A 23982-nucleotide genomic window follows, 5' to 3' on the forward strand; every position below is an offset into this window, starting at 1 on the left:
CTGGCAAAGCCTGAGGACCTGTACTCTGTGCTCTCCATAGCCTTAGAAACCACACAGGGCCCTCACAGACAGGCTTACCACATTTTGTCACTAGATGGCAGCCATTCCAATAGGTAGCAGGTGGGGAAGTTAGCCAAGGCATGTCCTTTCAGGGGGGAAAAATCAGGAAAAATGCTTTTGAGAAACATTTAAAGAAGCAAGGTGGAATATTCGTACAAAGCAGGCATTTTATCCCCCACCATGCAACCTGGAAGTTTCCCTTTGATGTGTGTAGAATAGCTTTACAGTCACATTTTACACACACACACACACACACACACACACACACACACACACACACACACTTTCCTTCCTCCCTGCCACTCTGTCCCATTCTCTGTGTTCCCAAAGAGATGACCACATTGCCTCTGGAAATCACACCAGCACAAAAGCCCGTCTGGGAGTCCTTTCCAGACTGATCTTTTGACTATTAAGGTTTGAATGCTTGCCACATGAGGGTTTTAAGATTTCTAGGGTCTTTTATCTAGTGGTGGTCATGCGTTTTCCCCTGAATGTTCAGAATTCATAGCTAATGGAAACGAGCTATGATTTAATTCAAATGTGTAAAAAACAGAAAGAGGTGGAGGAGAAAAGAAGGGAGGGGGAACGGAAGGAGGGAGGGAGAGGAGAGGTGCGAGGGGGGAGGACAGAAACCTGCCTTTCCTAACTCTTGCCTTTCTGAAATTTTGTCTATCACCTTCCACTTGGGCCTCCAACTGGAAAAGGTGGAGAGAATTCTGGGAGTTGTCCAGACAGAGGAGGGGTGAGGGACCCAAGGAAAGCCTTAGAGACAGAGAAGACCCTGCTACTGGCTAGGAGTTTGCTCTGAGGCCAGAGTGGTAAAGGACAGCTTCTGACCAGGTAGCCGTGATCAGGTGACTTGGCTAGAAGACTTGGCTCTCTCTTTGACTTGCTGTGTAGCCTTGCACAAAAAAACTTAACCTCTCTGAACCCACTATTTCTCAGCTCTCAGATGAAGAAGTAATGGCGCCTTGGGAGGATACGTGTGAGTTCAAGTGAAACAGGACAGGGGATGGAAGATATTGTAACTGTAAACTGCAGTGGGAAGGTAGGGTGTTGGTTAGTAAGTGGTGGGTCATGAATTCCACAGAAGTATCCAGGTGATCAGAGCAACATTGTGTTCAGAGCACCACAGCCTGCTCCTAACACGTGGGCAACTGGGAGGCACCAACCTCTGCGCTTTCTACCCATTGTTTTGCTATTGTGTAGATGTAACTCTCAACACTGAATGGGCTTTTGCTACAGACCTTGGGTCTGGAGGTGTTGGCTGTGAGACAGGCAAACTGTCCTTGTTCCCTTGGCATAATCAGAGCTCAGAGGTGGCCCTGCCTTTGTGGCTAGCCTCAGCACAGTTTAGAAAACCTGATGCCTTAGAAAGAAATACTGGCATAAAAGATACCCACCTGGCATACCGACCCATCCTCTCCAGCTGTCGGAACCTCAGTCCGGCCCTGTGCATGGAGCAGACTCCTCAGGATGGAAAGCATGCCTTACTTTTTCTTCTGGGCCTGCTGAGGAAGTCCTAGGCAGCATAGCCGTCTTGGGGTAGGTCTGGGAAAAATCCCCCTCAGGATGGAAAGCATGCCTTACTTTTTCTTCTGGGCCTGCTGAGGAAGTCCTAGGCAGCATAGCCGTCTTGGGGTAGGTCTGGGAAAAATCTCCCAAGATTTTAGGAGGGGCAGGCGGGGGATGAGAAACTTGGAGATTCGGTAGATCGCTGTAGAGCAGCTCAGACACTCGGCGGCCTGCAGAGGACTCGTGCAAACACTTCCTCTCTGGACAAGGAGGAATGCAGGAGGCCACCGCCTGCGGTACATCTTGGAGTGCTGGAAGGATGTGCTTGCACTTGTGAAAGGGCACCCCGGAGGATGAGGCCCCCACCAAGCCCGGCAGTGCCCAGTAGAACGAGAGAGGGGCCTGTGCCCCGGATGCGGACACAGCCGATGGGCATCCCTGCAGCCCAGAGGACCGGTCCTCTCCAGTCCCACGGGATGCGTCTGCTCTGGGGCCCTAGGAGGCTCTTCCTCACCCTGCTTCTGCTGGTTTCCATCAAGCAAGTAAGAGCAGATTCTATTCCTCATTCTTCTTGTTAATATTATGAGTTGTGCATGTTTTCTGATTGTAGAAGCAATTTAAGCCCCTTGTAGGCAATCTGGGAAGAAGAAAACCATATTAAGAAAATGATGCTCAGCCGTAACCACAGCGTCCTGTTCACTGCTCATATTTTGGCTTTTTTTTCAATCTCTTGTCTGTGCATTATTTTACAGAGCTGAAATAATGAAGCGCAAATTATTTGTGTCCCAGTCTTCCCTTTACATCCTTCTAGAATCATCTTCCACGTCCGCATTGATGAGTGGCTGCTTGTATCCCCCTGTACACTCTCCCTGGTTTGAATGCTCACAGGAAGTGCACATTCCTGGGTTTGAGTGGTGACAGGGAGTGCCTTTTTTCTTCTTCTTTTCTCTTTTCCTTCGTTCCTATTGCAAATACTTAGAATTTTTTCTTTATTGTATTCTATAGTCTATAATATTAAAAGACACAGAATCCAAAGACCTACCAATGTAAGTTACAAATCACAGTGATCCCACCAACTGGAACTCCCCCTCAGTCACATTTGGGGACCACACATCCAACACTTTCCCACTGCTCACTTACATCCAAGTTAAAACAACAAGTTATGCATGCTATATTTATTTTGTGATCTAAATTTTAGCAGCAAAAACATAAAGGGCATGAACGCACCAATAGCCAAGTGGCACTGAGTTTGGTATCATGCATCCCCGTTTCTATGATCCTGTGCTCTCAGCACCCCTGCGAGGGAGACTCTCTTGTTAACCCCGTTTTACAGAGGAGGAAACGGAGCCTGTGGGGGTTGTGACACTGCTCCACACTCATCAGTACAGACCCACCGTAGGACGGCGGAGGGCTCTCTGGGTGTGCGAGCACGTGGTTAACTGATGCCTCTAGTTAGGCTTTTCAGTAGCTTGCTTTACTCTTATCGGAGGAGGTTAGCCCTTGGCCTTCTCCTTCCCTCTCCCAGGTCTCGTTTCTTCAGAGCTGTAGTGGAAGGGACTCCACTTACCTCGGTAGAGAAAACACTGTAGGGGATGACTGTCTTTCCCCTTCTGCTTCCTAGTCCTCATTTGCAGCTTCAGAATGAAAACAGGCTGCATCCAGGGAGGGCAGAGGTGCCAGGTCTCATAAATGTCCCCTTTCCCAGCCCTTCTGCCGGAGACTAGACAGGCAAACAACGTTGCTGCTGACTGGCTGCATCCAAGCTCTCCCTTGGGCTGCCTTCATCCTTCATGTACTGTCAACTTGGGGACAATTGGTGGTCTTGGGGAAACTTGCTATGGTGGCAGAGTCTTACGAGGGGACTATATCCCCAAGGAGCAGCTGACCTTGGCCTGCTGTTTGCACTGTAACTGGTGGTGCCATTGTAGGGAGAGCTGGTGGCATGCCATCCTTGCTTGCAGTCTCTGGGTATCCCTCTAAAAACCCAATGCATCTGGCTAACTGCTGCATTCTGCTCATTTTCTATTCATATGTGTCCAACTGTCCAGCACACACCCACACTGCTGCAGCCCTGACCGTACAACTGGAAGATACCTCCTTACACCTTATCCTGTGGAATGCTCACAGGCAGCCCATGAGAAGAATATTACTATTGAACTCATTAAATAGATGGGCAAAAAGCTCCAGGGAGTTACATGATTGCCTTCCCTCACGTACACTCATGAGCCGGGGAGCCATTGTGTCTACCCGGCGGGTGGTGGCCCTGTGTTCTGTCTTCTCTAGCACTCTTGGGAGCTGTTGACATATGACTATTTATATATAATAACAGCAGCGCCTGCAGTCCTTCAGGCTGGCTGACAATGCTGACCAAATCATACCTTCGCCCTTTTACTCTGGTGTTTCCATATCAAAACTGCACTGGGGGCGGGGGAGGGTCTCCTTGACGCTTGTGGATTGGACTGTGTGTTCAGAGACCCTGGCTCTGTCTGTTCTGCAGCCTGTGGCTGTGACTCTGATGAATCTCCCCTTGATTATCCAACTTTAACCTCAGAGTCTTTAGATGTTTATACATTACTAGGCTTTGCGTAGACATTCATGAAATTCACTCACACATGAGTTCCCTACTCGGAGATATAAATGACTGTGGCGTGTGTGTGCTGGCAGGAAGTCTTCATAAAATTCACTTAATGAGAAATTCTCAGAGATACTTTAATTTCTAAATGCAAGCGGCAGAGTAGTGCTTGCTCACACCCACCCACTTACTCATTTACCTCATTAGGCACTAAAACTATTAAAGGTACTCAGAGAAGTGGATTTTATACATTGATGGTTGATGTATGAAATGGTGCAGGGTTAAAAAATTAAATTGGCAAGGATAAATAGTTTGGTGGTACATTATCAAAAACCTTTAAAAATGTGTATATTCCCTGACCCAGGAACTGTGCTCCACATGCACCCTACAAAGGTTTTCATCACAGATATCCAGTAGCAGCATCTGAAAGTAACTTTGACTTTCTATGCTGGAGGATTTAAAAATTAAATTGTATCACATTGGTTCACTGAACTATGTGTGGCAATTAATGGGATATTGAATAAAAGCAACAATAAAGCACTTTTAAGTATATCTTGAAATGGATGTGTCTTCTAGGTAGAAACATAAAGTTTGCAGGACAATATGGCTTCCTTTTTTTGGTTAGAATAAAACAGAACAGAAAAGTAAGCAAGATGAAACATGTGTGGAAAGAAGGGTCTGGAAGGGAAGGTGCTCCCTGGGGATGAAGGGTGTGATCCCCCTTTCCCCTGTTTCTGGTTCCCCGTGCCTTTCCCTTTCTTTGTTCTGTGGTGTACTCATTCTCTAACAAAGGAAGAAAGATTTTTGCGTAAGCAGGTCAATAAAGGCTCTCTTCCCACACACACCTTCTTGATTTCTTCTCAGTTATGGATACACGCTGCCTATGCAAGGAAAGAGGAATGAAGGTCAGGCTGGACCTCTCTGTGCGTCTCTTCTCCTCATTACGCTGGGAACTCAGCTGAGGTTGGCTTTAGACATGCCTCCCATCTTTCTGATGTGTTTTAAATAAGTTCCTGGGAAGGCAGAGTTTGCCTAGCTCCCCTAGGCTGATCACATTCAGTGGTTTGTTTTGTTTTTGTTGGTTTGTTTTTTTTAGCTCTAACTTGTTTTCTGCTGTGTGTGTGTGTGTGTGTGTGTGTGTGTGTGTGTGTGTGTGTTTTGTGTGTGTGTGTGTGTGTTTGTGTGTATGAGTGTGCATATGCTTGGGCCAGAAGTTGATGCCAGGCGTCCTCCTCGGTTGCTCTCCACCTTGTTTTTTTGAGACAGGGTCTCTCACTGGTGCAGGATCTCACTGAATTGGCCAGACTAGCTGGCCGGCAAGATGGGCTCCCTCTGTCTCCTCCTCCCTAACTCTCAGATTACAGGCATGTAACTCTAGGATTACAGGCATGTACCCCCCACGCCTGGCTTTTTACATGGGTGTTGGGAATCCAAAGTCAGTCTTTCAGCTTGTGTGGCAAAGCATTCTACCAACAAAGTCGACTCTCCAGTCCGACTATCCTGCTTTTCTGCTTTCACCATCACCATCAGTCCTGGCAAAGAACAAGGGAGCTAGGAGAATTTTAGTCCCAAGACTGATTTCATAGTCTCTCCTTTAGGTAGGTCTGAGGAAGGAGCCCCAGGGCACAAATAGCTCTTTAGGCAAGGGAGGGTCTGACTTTCATGACTTTGAGGATTATGGAAACTTGTTGATTAGTTATTAATTCATCATTTCATTAAACAATATCTTAATAAACTTACTTGGTGCCTCTTGGGGTCCAACCAGAAAGGGACATTATTAGCAGAGATTCAACGCTCATTGGAAAATGAAGCTGAGATAAGTGCCAGCTATTGTATCCTCGTGGTTCTTCCTTATTGGCTAATCTCATAGTCTCCAGACTGTGTGTCAAGGTGCCCAGGGCACCATGGTGAATTCAATGGGTGCTATGGGAAATTTTGATTTTTGGAGGAAACAGTGATTGTGTCACTTTCCAGACACCATGCAAACTCTTAGCTCAAGATATTCATGGCTTCTTCTGTTTTTGTAGTGCGGGGATGGAACCCAGGCCTTGCACATGTCAGATAAGCATGGGGAGGAGCTGCATCCTAAGACCTGAATTTAATTAATTGACAGGGTCTCATGTAGCCCAGGTTGGCCTTGAATTCACAGTGTAGCTAAGGTTGGACTTGAACTCTTGATCCTCCTGCCTCCCCCTCCCATAACTTTCATGCCCATGTCATAGCTGTGCTCCATAACACCATGTCTGCTTGACTTACTATTAGACCATGAAAAACATGGTGGTCTGCAGGTACTGTGCTAAAAAAGCAAGTACCAAACAGAACAGAACCAGCATGGGACAGGAAATGGAGGTGGTGATGTCTAATCCCATCCTAAAGTTTGAGAAATTGTGCAATGCCCGATAGGTTCAAAGTTGTTAAGATATAAATATTTACAAACTCTAGGGACTTGCTTACTTAATAAACAGGGCCTTAGCTTTTTTATTTTGGTCTGGGAATGCCTTGGAAAATTACTGAGATAGTTAAGGGTGCCACGAGCGGAGAAATTTTGGAAACCTGTGGACCAATGATGACAGCACAAGCCCTTTTCCAAAACGTGTGTACGTGTGTGTGTGTGTGTGTGTGTGTGTGTGTGTGTGTGTGTGTGTGTGTGTGTGTTGTGATCCTCTAGGAAAGCTATAGAAGAAACCCACAGACCTCATTGGGATTGCCAAGGCGTTGGGGGAGGGGTGCACTGAGCAGAGGAGGGAGGGCAGATTAGACAAACTACCTAGGTGGCCAAACCGTCAGTTAGTTCTAGATGGGCTCACTATTTTGGGGACAGCGGTTGATTTATGTTTAATTAAACCTGAACGTCTTCAGGGGAAATATTTCCCAGTTTTCTAGAGGCTGCTCTGTACCTCACTGCTGCACCTATTGAATCTTTAGCAAATTGTGAATCCCTTTTACTGGTTAGAGACAGGAGGCTGCTCATCTTCGTAGCCCTCTCCTCCTCCTCAGCACAAAGGCTGACACACAAAGCGTGCTTCAGCAAGATGCCTCCACTGAACAGCAGAAGAGAAAGGCCCTTTGGGAAATGGAAAGAAGGGGGTCTAGGTTCACAGCGAGAGGCTGGTAGACTAACTTTCGTTACTGGAAAGCCCTCAAAAGAGCTGCATCCCCAAGATTCAATGGACAAGACAGTCAAGGTCAGAAAGAAACATATCCCGAGGCCTCAGGACAGGGGTGTGTCTCCTCGGTGGTTCTGGACACACACACACACACACACACACACACACACACACACACACACGCACATGCACACGCGCACACACACACACACACACTCACACTCAGCAAGATGCTTTTTTTTTCTGAGGAACTGCATGGTCTCAGGAGCACTCAAGCATTTCTGTGCAAGTGTGTGAAAGTTTGGCCTGGCTGTTTTACATTCCCTTGAAATGTCACCTTAAAGATTTTGAAAAAAAAAATCATATTTTTGTCAAAACAACTATAGTTATATTATGGAGTAAATGCAAAACTCAGAATTATTTTTAAGTAGAACATAAGACACCAAGGAAATTCTATTTCTTGGTATGGGCTACTTCAGAAGGCCAGGGTGTGAGAAGACAGGCCCACAGCTGGACTCGCAGCTACTCGGTAATGATCTTTTTTGTTTGTTTGTTTGGTTCGGTTTGTTTCTAAGAGAGAGTCTTACCATGTAGCTCAGGCTGGCCCAGCACTCGTAGTCCTCCTGCCTTAGCCTACTGAGTGCAGAGATTTCAGGCGCACACCACCATGCCTGGCTGTGACCATGTTTCTGTGTGCTTAGGTTACAGGATCTCTCCTTGAGGAGACAACTCGGAAGTGGACTCAGTACAGGGAGAAGTGTCTTACAGACTTGCTCAATAAACCTTCTGGTAAGCATGCACGTTAGTTACCTGTGGCTGTGTAACAAGCTGCCCTCAATCATGGTGGCTTAGAACAATGATAATCATTTACAGTTATGATAATCTCACAGTTCCCCTGGGGTAAGGATTCAGGGCACACTGGACATGGCCTCTTTCTACACTGCAATATCTGGGATGGAGCTAGGAGGTTCAAAGACTAGGAGCTGAAATCACTAAAAGCACTTTCATGCCCATGTCTGCTGGTTAACACTGGTTCTTAGAGTAAAGTAGTGACTGGTAGCCGGAATGCTTCCACCTGACCTCTCTGTGGAGGCTTGGCTTCCTTGCAGTGTATGGCTTTGCTTCTTAAGGGTTAGCATGACCAGAAGCCATATTCCCTCTGTGAATGGGCCTTGATAGTCCCGTGTCATTTCTTCCATGTCCCATTGGATGGGACAATTATAAAGTCTAACCAGGCTGCGGGGGCGGGGGATGATAAATATAAACTCACTTCTTATGGTAAGATAAGATGGTGAAGTCGCTCTGATTGAAGCAGTCTGCCACAACACACTTACTGCCTTGCCACCCAGCATGAGTGACTCCTGTAGGTTGGCCTGGGAAGCTATTTAGGTATGTGGAGTTCCCCATCTCTTGGGGGTGTTAGCTGGGTCTGAACAATAACACAATTTCTCTTTCCCAGTCTACACTATGTTTAGAGCATTCTAGCAAGTGTGTTGTAGGTTAGCCAGTCCACAGCCTCGCCTGTCCATATGTTGACGTACTAGGTGAATCCACACATACTACTTCCACCAAAACCAAAACAAACCAAAACAAACAAGCCAAATCAATGAAAACAAGACCATAAAGTGCTTCTAAGCATCATGGATGGAGAACAGATAAAGACTACCCTTCATCCTCCTCATACCTGTCAATCATTTCATTCGTTTGCCCAGCAGTGCTAGAAGCTACTCTATTTTCCCTGCTTACCTGACCCCAAGCCAGCAACAGCCTTCAAGAGTCACCCCTAACCCTTTGTGACAACCCCTTTGCCCAGGCTTGATGCCAACTACAAAATTCACTTTTCATTTCAAGGGAATACTACTTCTGAGGTCAAAGCAGGGCAGGTCATCTTCATATGGAGCTGGACTGTGAGCAGAGCAACTAGGTAAGCAGAGAAAGTGTTGTTCCCTGGCAACCAGGTTGGCAGTGACCCGAAGTAGAGAAGTAGCTCATAACTGGGCCAATCTGGGTCAGGTCTGTAGGGTTTTAATGTCAAGAATCTGCTTATTTACCTCAATAAGCCCTTGGGTTCCACCCTAATAAGAAAGAGGTGTGAGAAGGGCGGTGCTTGGCTTCTGAGACGTCCAGGAGCTTGTGGTATGAAACACCTCCAATGAATTCTAGAGATCTGTCAGGCTGTGTTCTAAGTTTGGACATTCTAGTTATCAAGAACTGATATATAAACCATCTCCTGAATTTAAGATGATCCAAGCTCCTCTAATAACTATTGAACTAATATTCAAATGGAGAGCTACACATGTGTAGAATAGTGCTAGATATAACCAAGAGCTGCAGCTCCACAGAGCCCCTTAAATCCATCCACCATTTTGCAGTAATTCTGTTCTATACTCAACGTGGTGAAAACTTGACCATCATTTAACTATGTAATAAAAGTCACTGGCTGAACCTCCAAACAGCTTTCCCCTGACCCTGAGTTCCCATGAGTTTAGTTAGTAAAAAACAGAGTAAAACCAGCATGGCATGTACAGTGACCGGAGGTCAAATAGGTAGACAAAGGCAGTGTTGGGGGCTACATTCAGCATCCCTGTGTTCCCCAGTCACTCCTCATTCTTGACTGCTCTAGAGAGAAGGATGTCTGTGTTGGTCTCTGTGAAGGTTACACCAGCTTCCGAAGATGGGAAAGTAGGCTCTAAGCTTCTGGAGCTTTTGATTCTATCAGAAGACTCCGTGTGAGAACACTGACATTTGTTCTGCCTTCTCTTCTCCCCACAGGAATATTTTGCAATGGAACATTCGATAAGTTGGTGTGCTGGCCTCATTCTTCTCCTGGAAATGTCTCTGTTCCCTGCCCTTCATACTTGCCTTGGTGGAGTGAAGGTAATGGGTCTCATCTTACTCTCTGACAGTTCCTTTGAAGGAAAGAGTCTCCTGGTAGAGCAGCCAGTGGGAAGTTAGGCAGAACTCTAACCAAGAGATTCTCCTAAGATTTTCTTGCCTCATAAAGGTATTCTTGTATAATCTCTGTATTGTATCTTATTTCTTTGCCTCTGCCCCTTCTACGCACTGGGAAGTAAACCCAGGGTCTCATGCATGCTAGACAAATGTTCTATCACTGAACTATACCCTTCATTCCCCCTGTCTTCCTGTAATTTGTAGGCTCCTGTCTGCTCCACTTATACAGTACTTTTGGGCTAACATATAGATTACAGTCCAGATTCAGTTCCCACAGAACCTGAGTGTTGTGGGAAGGATGCAAGGGTTTCAACCTTGGTCATTTGGAGGAAAAGGACATGAGAAAGACTGGGAAGCTTTTATTTGTACAACGTATGGCTTCTTGTGCAGAGAAAAATAATCCCAAGCCTTTCTTTATATCAGCTTTGAAAGAAGTACCATTAAATTGGTGTTGTCGAACCATGGAACTTGGATGGAGAATTCAATAACTTTCCAGACAGGGAAACCACAGTCTTGAGGTCTCTAGGAACATCCCCCAACAGAACAGAGGGACTGAGTCTGACTTCTGGGCTCTGAATTCCAAGGGATGTTACTAAAGAGCTTTCTGGGCTCAGAGAGGTTTAGAAGGTTCAAGAAGACAGTCCTCATGGCAACCAGCTCCAAGAGAGACGGGAAGAACATTGGCTGTGAAATTGGGAGCCTGGAAGTCAGAGAAGGCTGTAAAGTGAATTGACTCTCAAGATCATTTTGACAGAGCTTGACCCTAGTAACCACTTCAGAAGTAAGAGCTGAAGCGGAGTCCCAAGGTTGAAACCCTTGCTGCCCTTAGATCATTCAGATCTCCATATACTACAAGGTCATCCATGGTGCATGGACAGACACAACCTCTAGCTCTACCATTTTCTTTGTCCTTCCCAGTAACTGAAAAGTCCAGATTCATTCCACCTAGGGAAGAAAATGTGGTCCTAAACCCAAGGCTACAAAGAAGTTAATTTGGGCTTTTAGTTGCTGGAGTGTACTAAATGGAATTTGGTTTGTAAAACATGGGAACTGACTCTCTCATTCAACATTCTTTTATATTCAATTTTAGAATCCAAATGGATTTCTAAAGTCCAAAAAAGAACATGGAAAAGAATCATCCCAAATATCAAGAGGTGCAAGTGAATTCTTTGAGATGGGATCATAGAAATGAGTTTATGATGCACAGAGGGAGTCAGATGATGGACAGATGGGTTGTCTGGGATCTAGACCTGACCAGCAAGGAAGAAAACCGTAGTGCACTGTAGGGCAGAGGAGAATGACCCAGAGCCACAGAAGGCGTCAAGGCATGAGAGGGGCCCAAGAGAAATGTAGTTTGGGAAGTCATCATTTGCAGCACGGGGTCTTGAACTGGGAGATGCAGGGGGGATTATGAGGGAGCGTCTGGGAGCTACCAGAACAGTCCACAAAAAGAGGTGGCATTGGTTTGGGTTCAAGCAGAGTCAGAAATTGGAGAGAAAAAGAAAAGTTTAGAGAACATACTGGAATAGATAGATACATCAGACGGGACAGAAACTGAGGGACAGAAAGAAGTGGGAAATAGATTAGGAGAAACAAATGCAGGAGCCTCCTCTTTTCCCCATTAGGCGTGGACTCATGTTCCCCCTGGCCCTGTGTTAACTCCGCATCATCCGGTTGGTACCTGGTTCTCTTCCATTTCCTCCCCCATGGTGCTGTGGTAGCTCAGCAGCCTCATCTCACCTAGCTGCTTCCTGGTATCCTTATTGCCCCAGCCTCAGATCTCATCCCCTGCCACCACCTCCTATAAAGCTTTATAAAATGCCAGCCACTGTTGGCTCCCCATCTCGAGAATCACGAATGGCATTTGTGACCTTCTGCAACATGGCCCTGCTGACCTTCTGTGGCATCCTGTCCTGCTTTCTCTCTTCCCCTGCAGCCAAAATGAATAGCTCCCAGGCTTGTCCATCTGTTCAGCGGTTGCTACCAGACATTTCAGTCCTTACCCACTGCCTCAGTTTCCGTGGTTTCCAAAAGAAATTAGGAACTAGAAATTATAGAAGGGAAGTAGATTGACTTACAATTTGGCCCAGCTCGGGATGGCAGGAAAGATCTCATTTCCTCAACACCATGACCGTGGTGACTTACAACTTGTAGGAAACAGTCAGAAGATACATCGTTCTAACAGACAGCTCAGCCATCCTTTCTTGGAGGGAGGTGATTCAGCTCCAGGTGGCCTCTACTATCTCTGTTCCCTGTTACAGAGGGCTTTTTATTCAATTCAGGCCAGAGCAAAGTAGGGTAGACATTATGTCTTAAAACCCTCTATTTTTGAAAAGTTTTAGGGTCTTATGGGATGGTGGGTGTGAGATTCTCCACCTGTTCCAGCCCTGGCAGAGTTCTTTGTCTCTTGGCCCATTCCTTTGTGAGGTGCAGGGTCTTTTACATCTTTCTTTGGAGGCAGTTTCAAGCTCGGGTTCCTACATGCCTGAAAAACATAACAATTTTGCAATTGAAAAGAGGTGTTAGCCTCATAGCCCAAAGGAGGGATATGAGCATTTCTTTCTTTCCCTCCGGGACCATAACTCATTCTTCCAGTGTGGGATCACGGCTGCACGGTCCTCATACCATGATGGCTGCTCTGTACCCACCCCATTACAGCTGTGTATCTCCATTCTATGATGGCTGCACTGTCTGCACCCCATTATGGCTTCACTGTCCTTAGCCTATGCCTGTGTTCCCTCTTCTCTTCAGGATACTCCCTTAAAACTCTACCTATAAGTCCAACTTCAATTCTTTTTTTTTTTTTTGTTTTTCGAGACAGGGTTTCTCTGTGTAGCTTTGCGCCTTTCCTGGAACTCACTTGGTAGCCCAGGCTGGCCTCGAACTCACAGAGATCCGCCTGGCTCTGCCTCCCGAGTGCTGGGATTAAAGGCATGCGCCACCACCGCCCGGCCCAACTTCAATTCTTACTTTGAATTTCCCATCCTTCTAGAAAATTCTTCTGGCTTCTCCCCTGAAGTCAATGGACCCCTGTCTTTCTGGAGCCTCTCTTAGCCTCTGTCTTAGCATTTGTAACAATTTATGACACTTTCATGCACATTTTCCCAGCTCAACTTTGAGCTGTGTCCTCAGCAGAGCATTATGACTGTCGTGGACAGCACAGGTTCCAAGTGGCATTATTGTAATTTTTTTCATTTAACACTATCTAGTAAGTACCCATTGCGTGCTGACCACCATTTTTAAATGTTTGGGATCTATTAGTGACCAAACCAGAATAAAATCCCTCTCCTAAGGCTCACATTGTAGGAAGAAGGGCAGACAATGATCATGGGCATCTTCTCTAAGTATAGATGTGATATACTGTAGACACGATGGAGCTGGAGATGGAATGGGAGGACTGGGGTGGGGGCCATGGGTAGCTGAAAGATGATTCAATGACAAAATGATACCTCATTGAAGACTTAAGAGTTTGAGCCCAAAAGGGGTTGTGTTCCGGAGAGAGCACATAATAAACAGTGGCCTGTGCTGGAGAGGAGCATGCCTCCAAGAAGGGGAGATGATACACACAGATGGAGCTAAGGAGGAAGAGAAACAATATGAGGCGAGGGCAGAGAGGTTTGGAGCCCAGTTCCTACAAGCCTTTGTGGATGGCCACAGAAGGACTCTCACTTATGCTTAGAAAGCCCTTGGAGGATTTTGAGCTGAAGCATGGCAACTGGGCTGTCCATAGCTGTGAGGGCAGTACCATCAGCAGAGTTAGCAATAAGCCAGGGAAGAAATAAGATTTCTAATTAGGTAGAAAGGGGGATATAGAAAGTAGGTTCAGATCTTGGATCTATGTGAAAGCGAATACAACTCGCTAATGGTTCAGGTGGGGCTAGAGGCAGAAAGAGAGAGCAGAGACTAAGGTTCTGGGCTAGGGGATGTCAGGATGGGTTTGTCATCCACTGGAGCGGGGCAGATTTGGAGAAGGTGAAGAGCTTGGCTGGAATTTGTTGTTTGAGATGTCAGCTGGGCAGCAGGAAGTGCTTCCTGGGTAGGGTGGGTACCGATTAATTAAATACGGCCAATAGTTACTGTTAGTGTAGGAAGTAGAGGGTCTGGACCAGACCGTTAGGGCAAATTTCCACATCTCATTTGTGTATCCTACTTGGTCCTTCAGGTAGGAAAACCTTTATTGGGGCTTCTAGGGTAGATGTGGCCAAGTGACAACAACTCAGTGTGGACTGAGTGATTTACCCATCATCTGAACACACACACACACACACACACACACACACACACACACACACACACACACACTCAGTCTTCCTTCACATCACAGAGGATAGGTAGCAGTATTGTACCCGGCTCCTGATGAAGACATCAATAAGTCTCAGAGATTATAAAGCTGGATCCAGGACACTGCTCAAAAGTCGGCTTATCAAGTATTAGTCCTGAGTCCGCCTGCTTTGTGCCAATGGCTTTCTCTTCTTCATGGCGCCACCTCTTGGACAGTAGCGAGAGATGACTCACTGAGCATGTGCAGGGAGGGGCCCAGGTCCGCTTCTCCCAGTAGACTGTACCTTACAGTCGCCCGGGCCTTCTAACTTCGGAGAAATGTGTAAACACTACGGAGGACGTTAGAGGATCATGGTTAGTTACAAAACCTAGACGCTTCCATGTTGTTTTTCCCATCCCAAATAAACAATAGGAATGCTAATGAGCCCCCAAACGGAGAACTGAAAACTCCTTTTCCCTGGGATTTTCCACAGCTTTTTAGCTAAGGGTGAGGACCTTCCAGCGTGCTCAGGGAACGGACTGTGTGTTTTGACCTTTCCTCTAGAGCCTTGTTTACTTTCAGAGAGCCCAGGAAGGGCCTACAGACACTGCTTGGCTCAGGGGACTTGGCAGACGCGAGAGAACGCCACGGCTGTTTGGCAGGATGACTCAGAATGTGCAGAGAACCACAGCTTCAAACAAAACGTGAGTTTACCGGTTTGCTGATAAAGCACCTGGGACCAGAACGTGGGACACCCGCGGGGATGGCCAGCTTTGGGGGGACACACACGGGACATTCCACAAGCTCATCTGCTCCGGATTCCACTAGGAAAGGTCTACAATCACCTAAACGGCAACTCCCATGGCAGCCACAGAATTTACTTCTCTGTGAGATGAAGCATGACATCTTAAGGGGACTCTTTCAGAAGCGTCCCAGCCTCGGCCCCTGCTCTGTCCCGTGTCTGGAACAGCTCCCCCAAACAACCCAGCATTGGGGTTTCAGTTCAGCTGTCTCCTAGCAAGCAAGACGGCCCATGGCCCCATTCAGAGAAGCCCAGTGGCCACTTGTACCACACTCCTCATGGATTCCCCCTATTGCCCCTGCCTCTCTTTGGCAGTCTCTTGCTTGCTTATTCCTTATCTAGGCATGCCTCCAAAGCCCATATCCAGTGGCATCTAAGGACTTGTGTGCCTAGAGGGAGGCAGCACAGCATGAGTTTCTGGGGCCAGACTCGTCACAGATCCAGCTTCTTCCTTTACTGCCTGTGAACTTACACCCTTTATTTCATCCTTGGTGCCTCTGCTTCCTACATCATCCCCAGGGGATCATATTTGCTGCATGGGATCATCGTGAGACTCTGGGCACTCAAGAGACATAAATTTCACAGGGAAGTCCTGGCTGTAGTTAGCAAGCTCTAAGTAAGAGTTATGCTCTGTCGCCAGGACCCAGAATCCAGAGAATGAACCGCTCAGCTTGTCATCCCTGCAGCTCAGTAAATGCGGAGTTAATGAGCAAGTCACCTTCCAGACTTCCTCCACATGTTTTCTCCTTCTGTCCCTTTCTCCCTGTCCTCTTTCTTCTTGTCTGCTCGACAGAGTCTCACTTTGAAGCCTTGTTGGCTCCAAACTGGTGATCTTGCTGCCTCAGCCTCCTGAGTGCTGTGATCATAGGTGTGGGTGGCAACGCCCAGTTCTACCCGTTTTTCTTCTGAGACAGGATAGGAAGGCAGGGGGAGTCTTGGGGACATGAGAAGTGGGGAAAAGAAGGCCCTCTCTCTGGAATTTGGTGGAAGCCTTTGCCAGCAGTGGGAGCAATAATCCCAGCACAAATGACAGCCCTGCTTCCCTGCTAGCCAGGAACCTGCAATTTTTAAAAAATCTCACCAGAAACCTCAGGTTCAGGGAAAGAACGGGTACTAAACTCCTGTAACCTTAGGAGCCTCTGATTTTATTTGATCAGATTGTAATTCCAGGAAAGGTGTCTCTGGGGCCATCTCATGTATCTCTCTGATCGAAAGAGGGGGTGGGATGTGAGGATTCTTTACAATCTTTTGAGATGTAGCTTCAGAGTCACCAACAGGGTGTACAAAGCTAAGACAACTAAGTGCTCACTCCTTGAGAGCCCGTGCCCACTCTCGGGTGTGTCTTCCTCCGAGCACCTCCGTGGTGACCCTGGTGCTTAAGCCTGTATTAAAATATCTCTAATAAAACCCCAGCCCTGCATCACTGTATTGGCTAGTCCTGGAATTCCTCTCATCATCAAAGCCCCGAGTCCTGGGTTGGGGCTAATTGAGGTCCCTAGAAGCTTTGGGGGAACTCCTTAAGCTAGTGAGAGTGACAGTGTGGAGCTGTGTCTCTGTGTTCTCAATGCTAACACTTCCAGCACTGGACTCTGAAGCCCCCTTCGGAGCATACCTTCTCCATTTTCTCATTGAGCTCCCACTCTCTTCCTAAAGCTACTGGTTTGTTCAAACCCCTGCTCACTTGTGCTCAAGGTCATGCGTAAAGGGGAAGCGTAGGAGAGAGAGGAGGAGATGTTGGGGAATTAGACAGATGTGTAGGGCATGTCTTCCCCCCATCCCTTTTGGTCACGTCATACACAGTAATGAAGCACACTTCCTACATGCCAGGTTTGGGTAGCAGACACAGGTAACCAGTCAGGCACATTGATTTTAAGGAGCTTGAAGCTTTGTGGGGCCTTAGAGGCAGGTTGAGTAACGGCTAGGACAAAAGTATAGGATGCTCAGAGCCACAGCAAAGGGGCACTGATGCAGTCTCAGGGCATGGAAGGCTGCCCAATCTGAGACTGAGGGCGAGAAGGAAGGAGGAGAGCAAGAAGGTCCTCGGCAGAAGGGAAAGCACGCACTCAGGGTCAAAGAGTGGGTGGACTGCCACCTCCGGAGAGAGATGGGAAAGTCTAAGGGAAGTCACTCTTGCAGTATGGCCCTTACCTTGCTGGTCACTGCCTGGGATGCCTTCCCCTGCTCCCCTGTGGCTGCCTATCCCTCACCATCGTGGTTCACCCCGATGATGCCTCCTTTTAAGAGGTGACTTGGAGTGTTTCTGTGTAGAGAGGAAGAAGACGCAGTGGGTCTGGAGATCTCTAGGGAGGTGAGAAGGCAAAGTCTGCCTGTACTGTAGATTGAAGTACAGAGGGTCAGAGCTTAGAACAGGTGCTGATAGCATCTCTGTGCAGGTTGGAGCGTGGTGGGACTGGCCAGGCTGGAGACAGGAAGAGGGTGATGAGCCAGGAGTCTTATTTCTTGTTTTGAGTTGGTAGAACTCTGTGTTCCCTATACAGTTTTACTGTGTGACAGGTCCCATCTCTTAAAGGGTTTAAAGTGACACATGAGGTTTATCTCAAGACTACCTGGCTTATGACATAATGTCTAAGTTATGCTAATTTCATACTTTGAATGAAGCCCATAATATGAATTTCTTATCTTCTTTCTTTGTGATGCAAATTAAGAACAATCGAACTGTCACCATCATATTAGATACCATTCCCAAACCCTAGCAAAATGGTATGCAAAATAGGATTTATGTATAGTAGACACTTAATATATGCTGAATGAAAGACTTCATGAATTCTGAGTCAAAGGGTCTACAGTGGAGTCTAGATCTCAATACTGATGCTAGATTTCCTCAGGTAATTCTTGTATGCAGTCAGATGCACTGGCAGATGTAAACCCCACTTTGGTCTGCTTGGCAGCATTCCCCAAGTCAGAGAGCAGAAAAACATGAAGTAGAGATTTGCCTCTCAAAAAGTGAGCACAATAGGGGTGTAGGCCTGTGACTGCAGCCCTTGGAAGGCTTAAGCAGGATGGCCTTGAGTTCTGAAGCTGCTCTCACCTAGACACCCCATCTCAAAGATAATATGCCCTGCAGAGGGAGGGGGTGGGAAACAAGGATACTGCTTCCTTCCTTCCTTCCTTCCTTCCTTCCTTCCTTCCTTCCTTCCTTCCTTCCTTCCTTCCTTCCTTCCTTCCTTTCTTCCCTCCTTCTGCAAGTTGTATTTCCAAGAATTCAAATACTTAAAAACAAAAAGCTTCTGGCCATGTTTACCTGTGTTTCACAGAGTGGGTTGAAATTATTCCCAAAAAAGGTCAGTGTTAGTAAACCTTTGCCCTTCAGAGTTTTGGCAAGCAAACTATGTTATGTTCGGCTAACAGCACGCTGGGAATCCTTATGTATGTTAAGTGCATTTCTTGCCTCTGTGTCTGTGGTATCCACAAATAAGTGAACACTGTGTTCAGAGTCGTCTGTGTGTGGATTTCCATTTAATAGTATGGGGGTCAGTTCTTATCTTACTTCAGACTGTTTTCTTCACTCTTATGTAGAGGGCTTTCCAAATATAGAATTTAATTGTTATACATTTATCAATTATAAAATTGCATAGGGCATACTCTAAAGTATTTTTATGTGTGTGTGTGTGTGTGTGTGTGTGTGTGTGTGTGTGTGTGTGTGTGTGTGTTGCACACCATGGCACACACTTGTATGGAGATCAGAGGACAGCTTGTGGAAGTAAGTCCTCCACTTTCCCTGTGTGGGTCCCTGAGATCAGACTTGGAGGCAAGCGCCTTTATGTGTGGAGCCGTCTTACTGGCCCAAGGGTAAAATTGTAATATATAGTTGTGATGGTTAAGCCTGGTTGTCACTCAGCTGGATTGAGATCTCCTAGGAAGTTAGTTAAGCATACCTCCAGGATGTGTGTGAGGCTGTCAGAATGGACTAACAAAAGGAGGAGGACACACCCTGAGTTCGGGCTCTGCCATCCCACAATGGGATGTCCAGGTGGGATAAAAGTGGGGAGGAAGGGGAAGAGGAGAGAGTGTAGGATTTGCTCACCCGGCTTTCCAGCTGTCCTGACAGGAGCTGCCCCGCCCCCTCACATCCTCCCTACCACGAGTCAAGATCAGCCATTCCTCCTTCCAATTGTTTATTATAGACATTGTCACAACCACAGAATTCTGACACAGGAATGTTTCATCGTAGAGATACATTTAAATTATTAATATAATTTAACACTTGAAAAGCTGATTGTAACCTCCTGGCATTTTACCTTGAAATATTCAAACATATACAATTGTTAAAAGAATAATACAATATCTACCACCCAGATTCCAATGTATTCACATTTGGTCATAACTGCTCTCACTCTCTCTCTGGAAAACTGGAAAATGCCTCTCAGACACTGTGAGATTTCATCCCTAACTGTTAATCGCATCTGTCCATTTTCCTATATTAGTTTCAAAATTAAGAGAACAATATTGCTGTTGACACTACAAACCTAATTGGCAGATCCGAAGGTTTCTTTGTAGATCTTTTCTTCTCTTTGTCACTCAGAAGGCAGAGGCAGGCGATCTCTGTAAGTTCAAGGCCCATGTGGTCTGTATTGTGAGTTCCAGGCCAGCCAGGGCAGCACAGTGAGACCCTGTCATAAAAAAAATGAGTTTGAGGACATACACCTATAACCCCAGGACTGAGGAGGCAAAGACAGGGTTTTGTTGTTTGTTGTTTTGTTGTTTTGTTTTATTTTGACTCATTGGTCAGCCAGCCTCGCCATTTGGGTAGCTCTAGCCTCTGTGAGAGATCACCTTGCTTCAGAAAGTAAGTCAGAGAGTGTCCTAGGAAGACATCCAACATCGGCATCAGGCTTCCACAGGTGCTGGGGAGTGCACTTTAGTTCACATAACACACATGAGTGTGCACACACACCATCACAAATGCATGCACACATATGTACACACATGCACGGAACAAAATAAAATAAAAATAGTAATAGTAATAATGATAGTGATACAATTGGTGTCCCAATTTATGAACAGTCCCAAGTGCCGTGATGATAAGAGCTGTCATAAACAGAGAGGCATTTATGGAAGACTTTAAAAAAATATGTGTATATTTATGAGTCTGTGTGCGCATGAGTGCAGGTGCCCATGGAGGCTAGAGGCATCAGATCTTCCTTGTCCCCGAGCTGGAGTTACAGGAGGTTCTGAGCCTCCTGATGTGAGTGCTGGGAAATGAACTCAGATCCTTCAGAGAGAGGCGGATCTCTGTGAGTTCGAGGCCAGCCTGGTCTACAGAGCAAGATCCAGGACAGGCACCAGAACTACACGGAGAAACCCTGTCTCAAAAACAAAAACAAACAAACAAACAACAAAACCCACAGTAAAAAAGTTTTGCATCTAGATTACCAAACATACGATGTGGACATTTTGATCCACACAGAGGAATAAAGATCACTATAGCAATGGCATAAACAAGAGATAATCGTATTTCAAAAGATGGAGTACTAGTTAAAGCAAAAGTAGTAATGATGGGTCAGGAGCCTGTGGGATGTGTTGTAGTAAATGGATGGAGGGCAGCAATAACAAAATGGCCAGGATGGAGGATGTGTCAGTATACAATGGCAATGTTTTTAAATTATGCATCCAATGATAAAGCATTATTTCATGGTAGACTACAATTAAAAATGTTTACTATAAACCTCAAAGCAGCCACTGAAAATTGGAAGAAGGCACACTAAATCACAGAAAGAGAATAAAGGCACAGTCAATTCAAAATAAGACAGTAAAAGAAGAGGGTAAAGAAAATATACGTCAAAGAAAAAGACCATTGGAGTCAAACCCAGCCAGATAAATAACAGCATTAAATATAAATGGTCAGCCGGGCGGTGGTGGCGCACACCTTTAATCCCAGCACTTGGGAGGCAGAGCCAGGCGGATCTCTGTGAGTTCGAGGCCAGCCTGGGCTACCAAGTGAGTTCCAGGAGAGGCGCAAAGCTACACAGAGAAACCCTGTCTCGAAAAACCAAAAAAGAAAAATATATATATATAAATGGTCTAAACATCCCAAGCAGGTAGATTGCAGTTTGTGTTAAAAAAAAAAAAAAGGGCAAAAGTCAGCAAGATGGTATCTGTAAGAGAGTCACTTCAAATACAAATCTTCAGGGTAAAAATTTAAAAGATACAACAGTAAGTTGTTGTCTTTGTTATTGCTGTCGTAAAACACCATGACCAAGGCAACTCACAGAAGATAACATTTAGTTTGGGGCTTATGGTTTCAGAAGGTGAGAGTCCATGATGGTGGAGCAAAGTCCTGGTGCAGGAAGAGCTGAGAGCTCACATCCTCATATGCAAATGGTTGGTAGAGAGAGAAAGAGATTGGGGATGGCTTGAGTCTTTTGAAATCTTAAAGCCCAACCCAGAGACACATCTCTTCCAACAAGGCCACACTCCCTAATCCTTCTCAAGTAGTTCCACTTACTAGCCCAAGTACTCAACCATGCGAGCCAATGAGGACCATTCTTGTTCAAGCCATCACAACTGAAAACCAATACTAATTAGAAGGAAGGGAGATTGTTACATTGCTATCAGACGAAGTAGATTTCAGGGTAATGAATATCACCAGGACATAGAGTACCATTTCAACTGGTGTGGTGGCACACATCCCAATGCTTGGAAGATAGAGGCAGGTGGGCCTCTGTGAGCTCAAGGCCAACCTGGTCTACATAGTAAGACCCTGCCTCTAAATAAATAAATATCATAATAGTGAGGTAAATTCACCAGGAGGGTACATACAATAGTAATAATGATGATAATAATAATAATAACAACAACAGCAGCCACCATCTGTTAACAGGCTCTCAAAACTTGTGAAACAAATGCTGATTAAATTTCAAAGAAAAGGAGAGAAAAAATTACTACAAATTCTGTAAAACTTCCCAGAATGTTGAAGAAGCGGCACTTGTTCAATCAGTCTATGAGATAACTGTCACACAGATATCTCCAGACCTGACAAAGACAAAACATTCTTTATGGACGTAGACAAGAGACGACCAAATTAAACCAAACAATGTGCTGAAAGAAATGAGTGTCATGACTGAGTGCAATTACACCGTTGATTTAACATCTAAAAACTGACAATTTATCATATTAACACACCCTAACTGACCACGGCATCCTTGGTTAGGATTCAATTCCTTCTGATATAGTGACTCCCGGTGAAGGAGTGCTGGGCTGTGAGTCCAGCCATGGGGTGAGACTCAGGTGGGCTCTTACTCATGGGGGCTTTGTGGCCTCTGAAGTTGCCACAAGCAGTTTGGGCTGCCTATTTGGATACCAAAAAAGTTGGGAAGGAAAGGTCTATAGGCAGGCTTGAGACTCAGAGCATTGTCTCGGTTTGTGCCTGGCCCCTGGTAACTCTGGGCATGGAGCTGGGGTGAAGGTGGGGTTGCAGACTGCATCCTGGTGGTCATGTCTGCTCTTCCTGTGTCCAGGTGGATCACTATGCCTTGCTGTCCACCTTGCAGCTGATGTACACCGTGGGCTACTCCCTCTCTCTCATCTCCCTCTTCCTGGCTCTTACACTCTTCTTGTTTCTTCGGTGAGTAGAACCCCAGCATGTGGTCAGATACGTGTCCTGTAACTTGCTCAGTGGCCATCACTAGGAGACAGAAGAAGAGTCTGCTGGATGATGTCATGGATCGTCAGAGCTGGAAGCTTGAGTTGCATCCATTCCGTTTTCAGATGAGAGGGCAGAAAGTTCCAGTGAGGGGCATTGAGTCCCTACTGGTGGGAAAGGCAGTTGGATACACAGGCAGAACTTGAAGTAGGACTCCTGAGTCTTTGCCTAAGTTCCTGATCACACCCTTTACCACCACAGCCCAGGCAAACCTCGGTCCCTCCAGAACCGTTGTTTACACACAAGACCTTCCTTCCCTCCAGAAAAGTCATAGTAGACCAAGGGTTTGAATGAGGCCTGTGGACGCCAGCCAGCAGCCAGCCACAGTAATTCCCCTCCTCATCTGATTTAAGATTAATTCTAATTTTAGAAGGTTACTGTTAGCTGTCCTATTTTATAAGTGAGTTAACTAAACTATGGAAAGGTGAAATGACTTGCCTAGGACCACACAGCTATCGGGTGACTGATTGGTCACAACCAATCGGTCTACTGCACTGTTTCAAACTCCAAAGCCCCAGTGCATTTTACTAATCTATGCTTTAGGTGTCTCCTAAGTGAGACAATTATGAATCCACCAGGAAGTCCTCCAAGGAGGTTCTTTGGTCAGAGGCACTGGTCAGTCTAACATGGCAGAATGGGCATTCAGTACCAATGCAGGAAACCTGTATGAAGACAGGAGACATGGGAGGTGGAGTGTCCCACCTGGGCTCACCTGGTTCTAGATCTAGCCTCATTTGTCTCCCTCATGACCTTCCGTGGCTCCAGGAGCAGCCGTGACATCTACCTACTGGAGAACACTCTTGAGTGTTGGAAAGTTCCACCTCCAGTACCTACTGATTATAGACTAACCCCTTTTCTCCATGCACTTTCCCAAAGTGCCCAGCCCGAGCCAGCAGAATATAACCGTCTGGTCCAGCAGGAGGTGAATTCATCAGGGCTGGACTTGGCAAGTGTCTGCTTTGCTTGACCCCCCTGGTCTAGCCAGGGAAAAGCATGCAATACATCATAAAAGGCAAGGGCCCACCTCCATTTGGAAGTTGCCAAGGTAAC

General features: G+C 46.2%; 1 protein-coding gene across 1 annotated transcript in view; it reads left to right on the forward strand.

Annotated features, from left to right (window-relative positions):
• The first annotated feature begins 1928 nt into the window (after positions 1 to 1928).
• Positions 1929 to 23982, forward strand: part of Glp2r (glucagon like peptide 2 receptor) — a 54729-nt gene continuing 32675 nt past the window's right edge. The window contains exons 1-3 of the mRNA XM_052758219.1: positions 1929 to 2117; positions 14932 to 15171; positions 22748 to 22854. Coding sequence (XP_052614179.1) covers positions 1929 to 2117; positions 14932 to 15171; positions 22748 to 22854 — 536 coding nt within the window. The remainder of the gene's footprint in view (positions 2118 to 14931; positions 15172 to 22747; positions 22855 to 23982) is intronic.

This window comes from Peromyscus californicus, unplaced genomic scaffold, assembly GCF_007827085.1.
Source record: "Peromyscus californicus insignis strain IS unplaced genomic scaffold, ASM782708v3 Scaffold_3__1_contigs__length_106647218, whole genome shotgun sequence".
Classification (NCBI taxonomy): domain Eukaryota; kingdom Metazoa; phylum Chordata; class Mammalia; order Rodentia; family Cricetidae; genus Peromyscus; species Peromyscus californicus.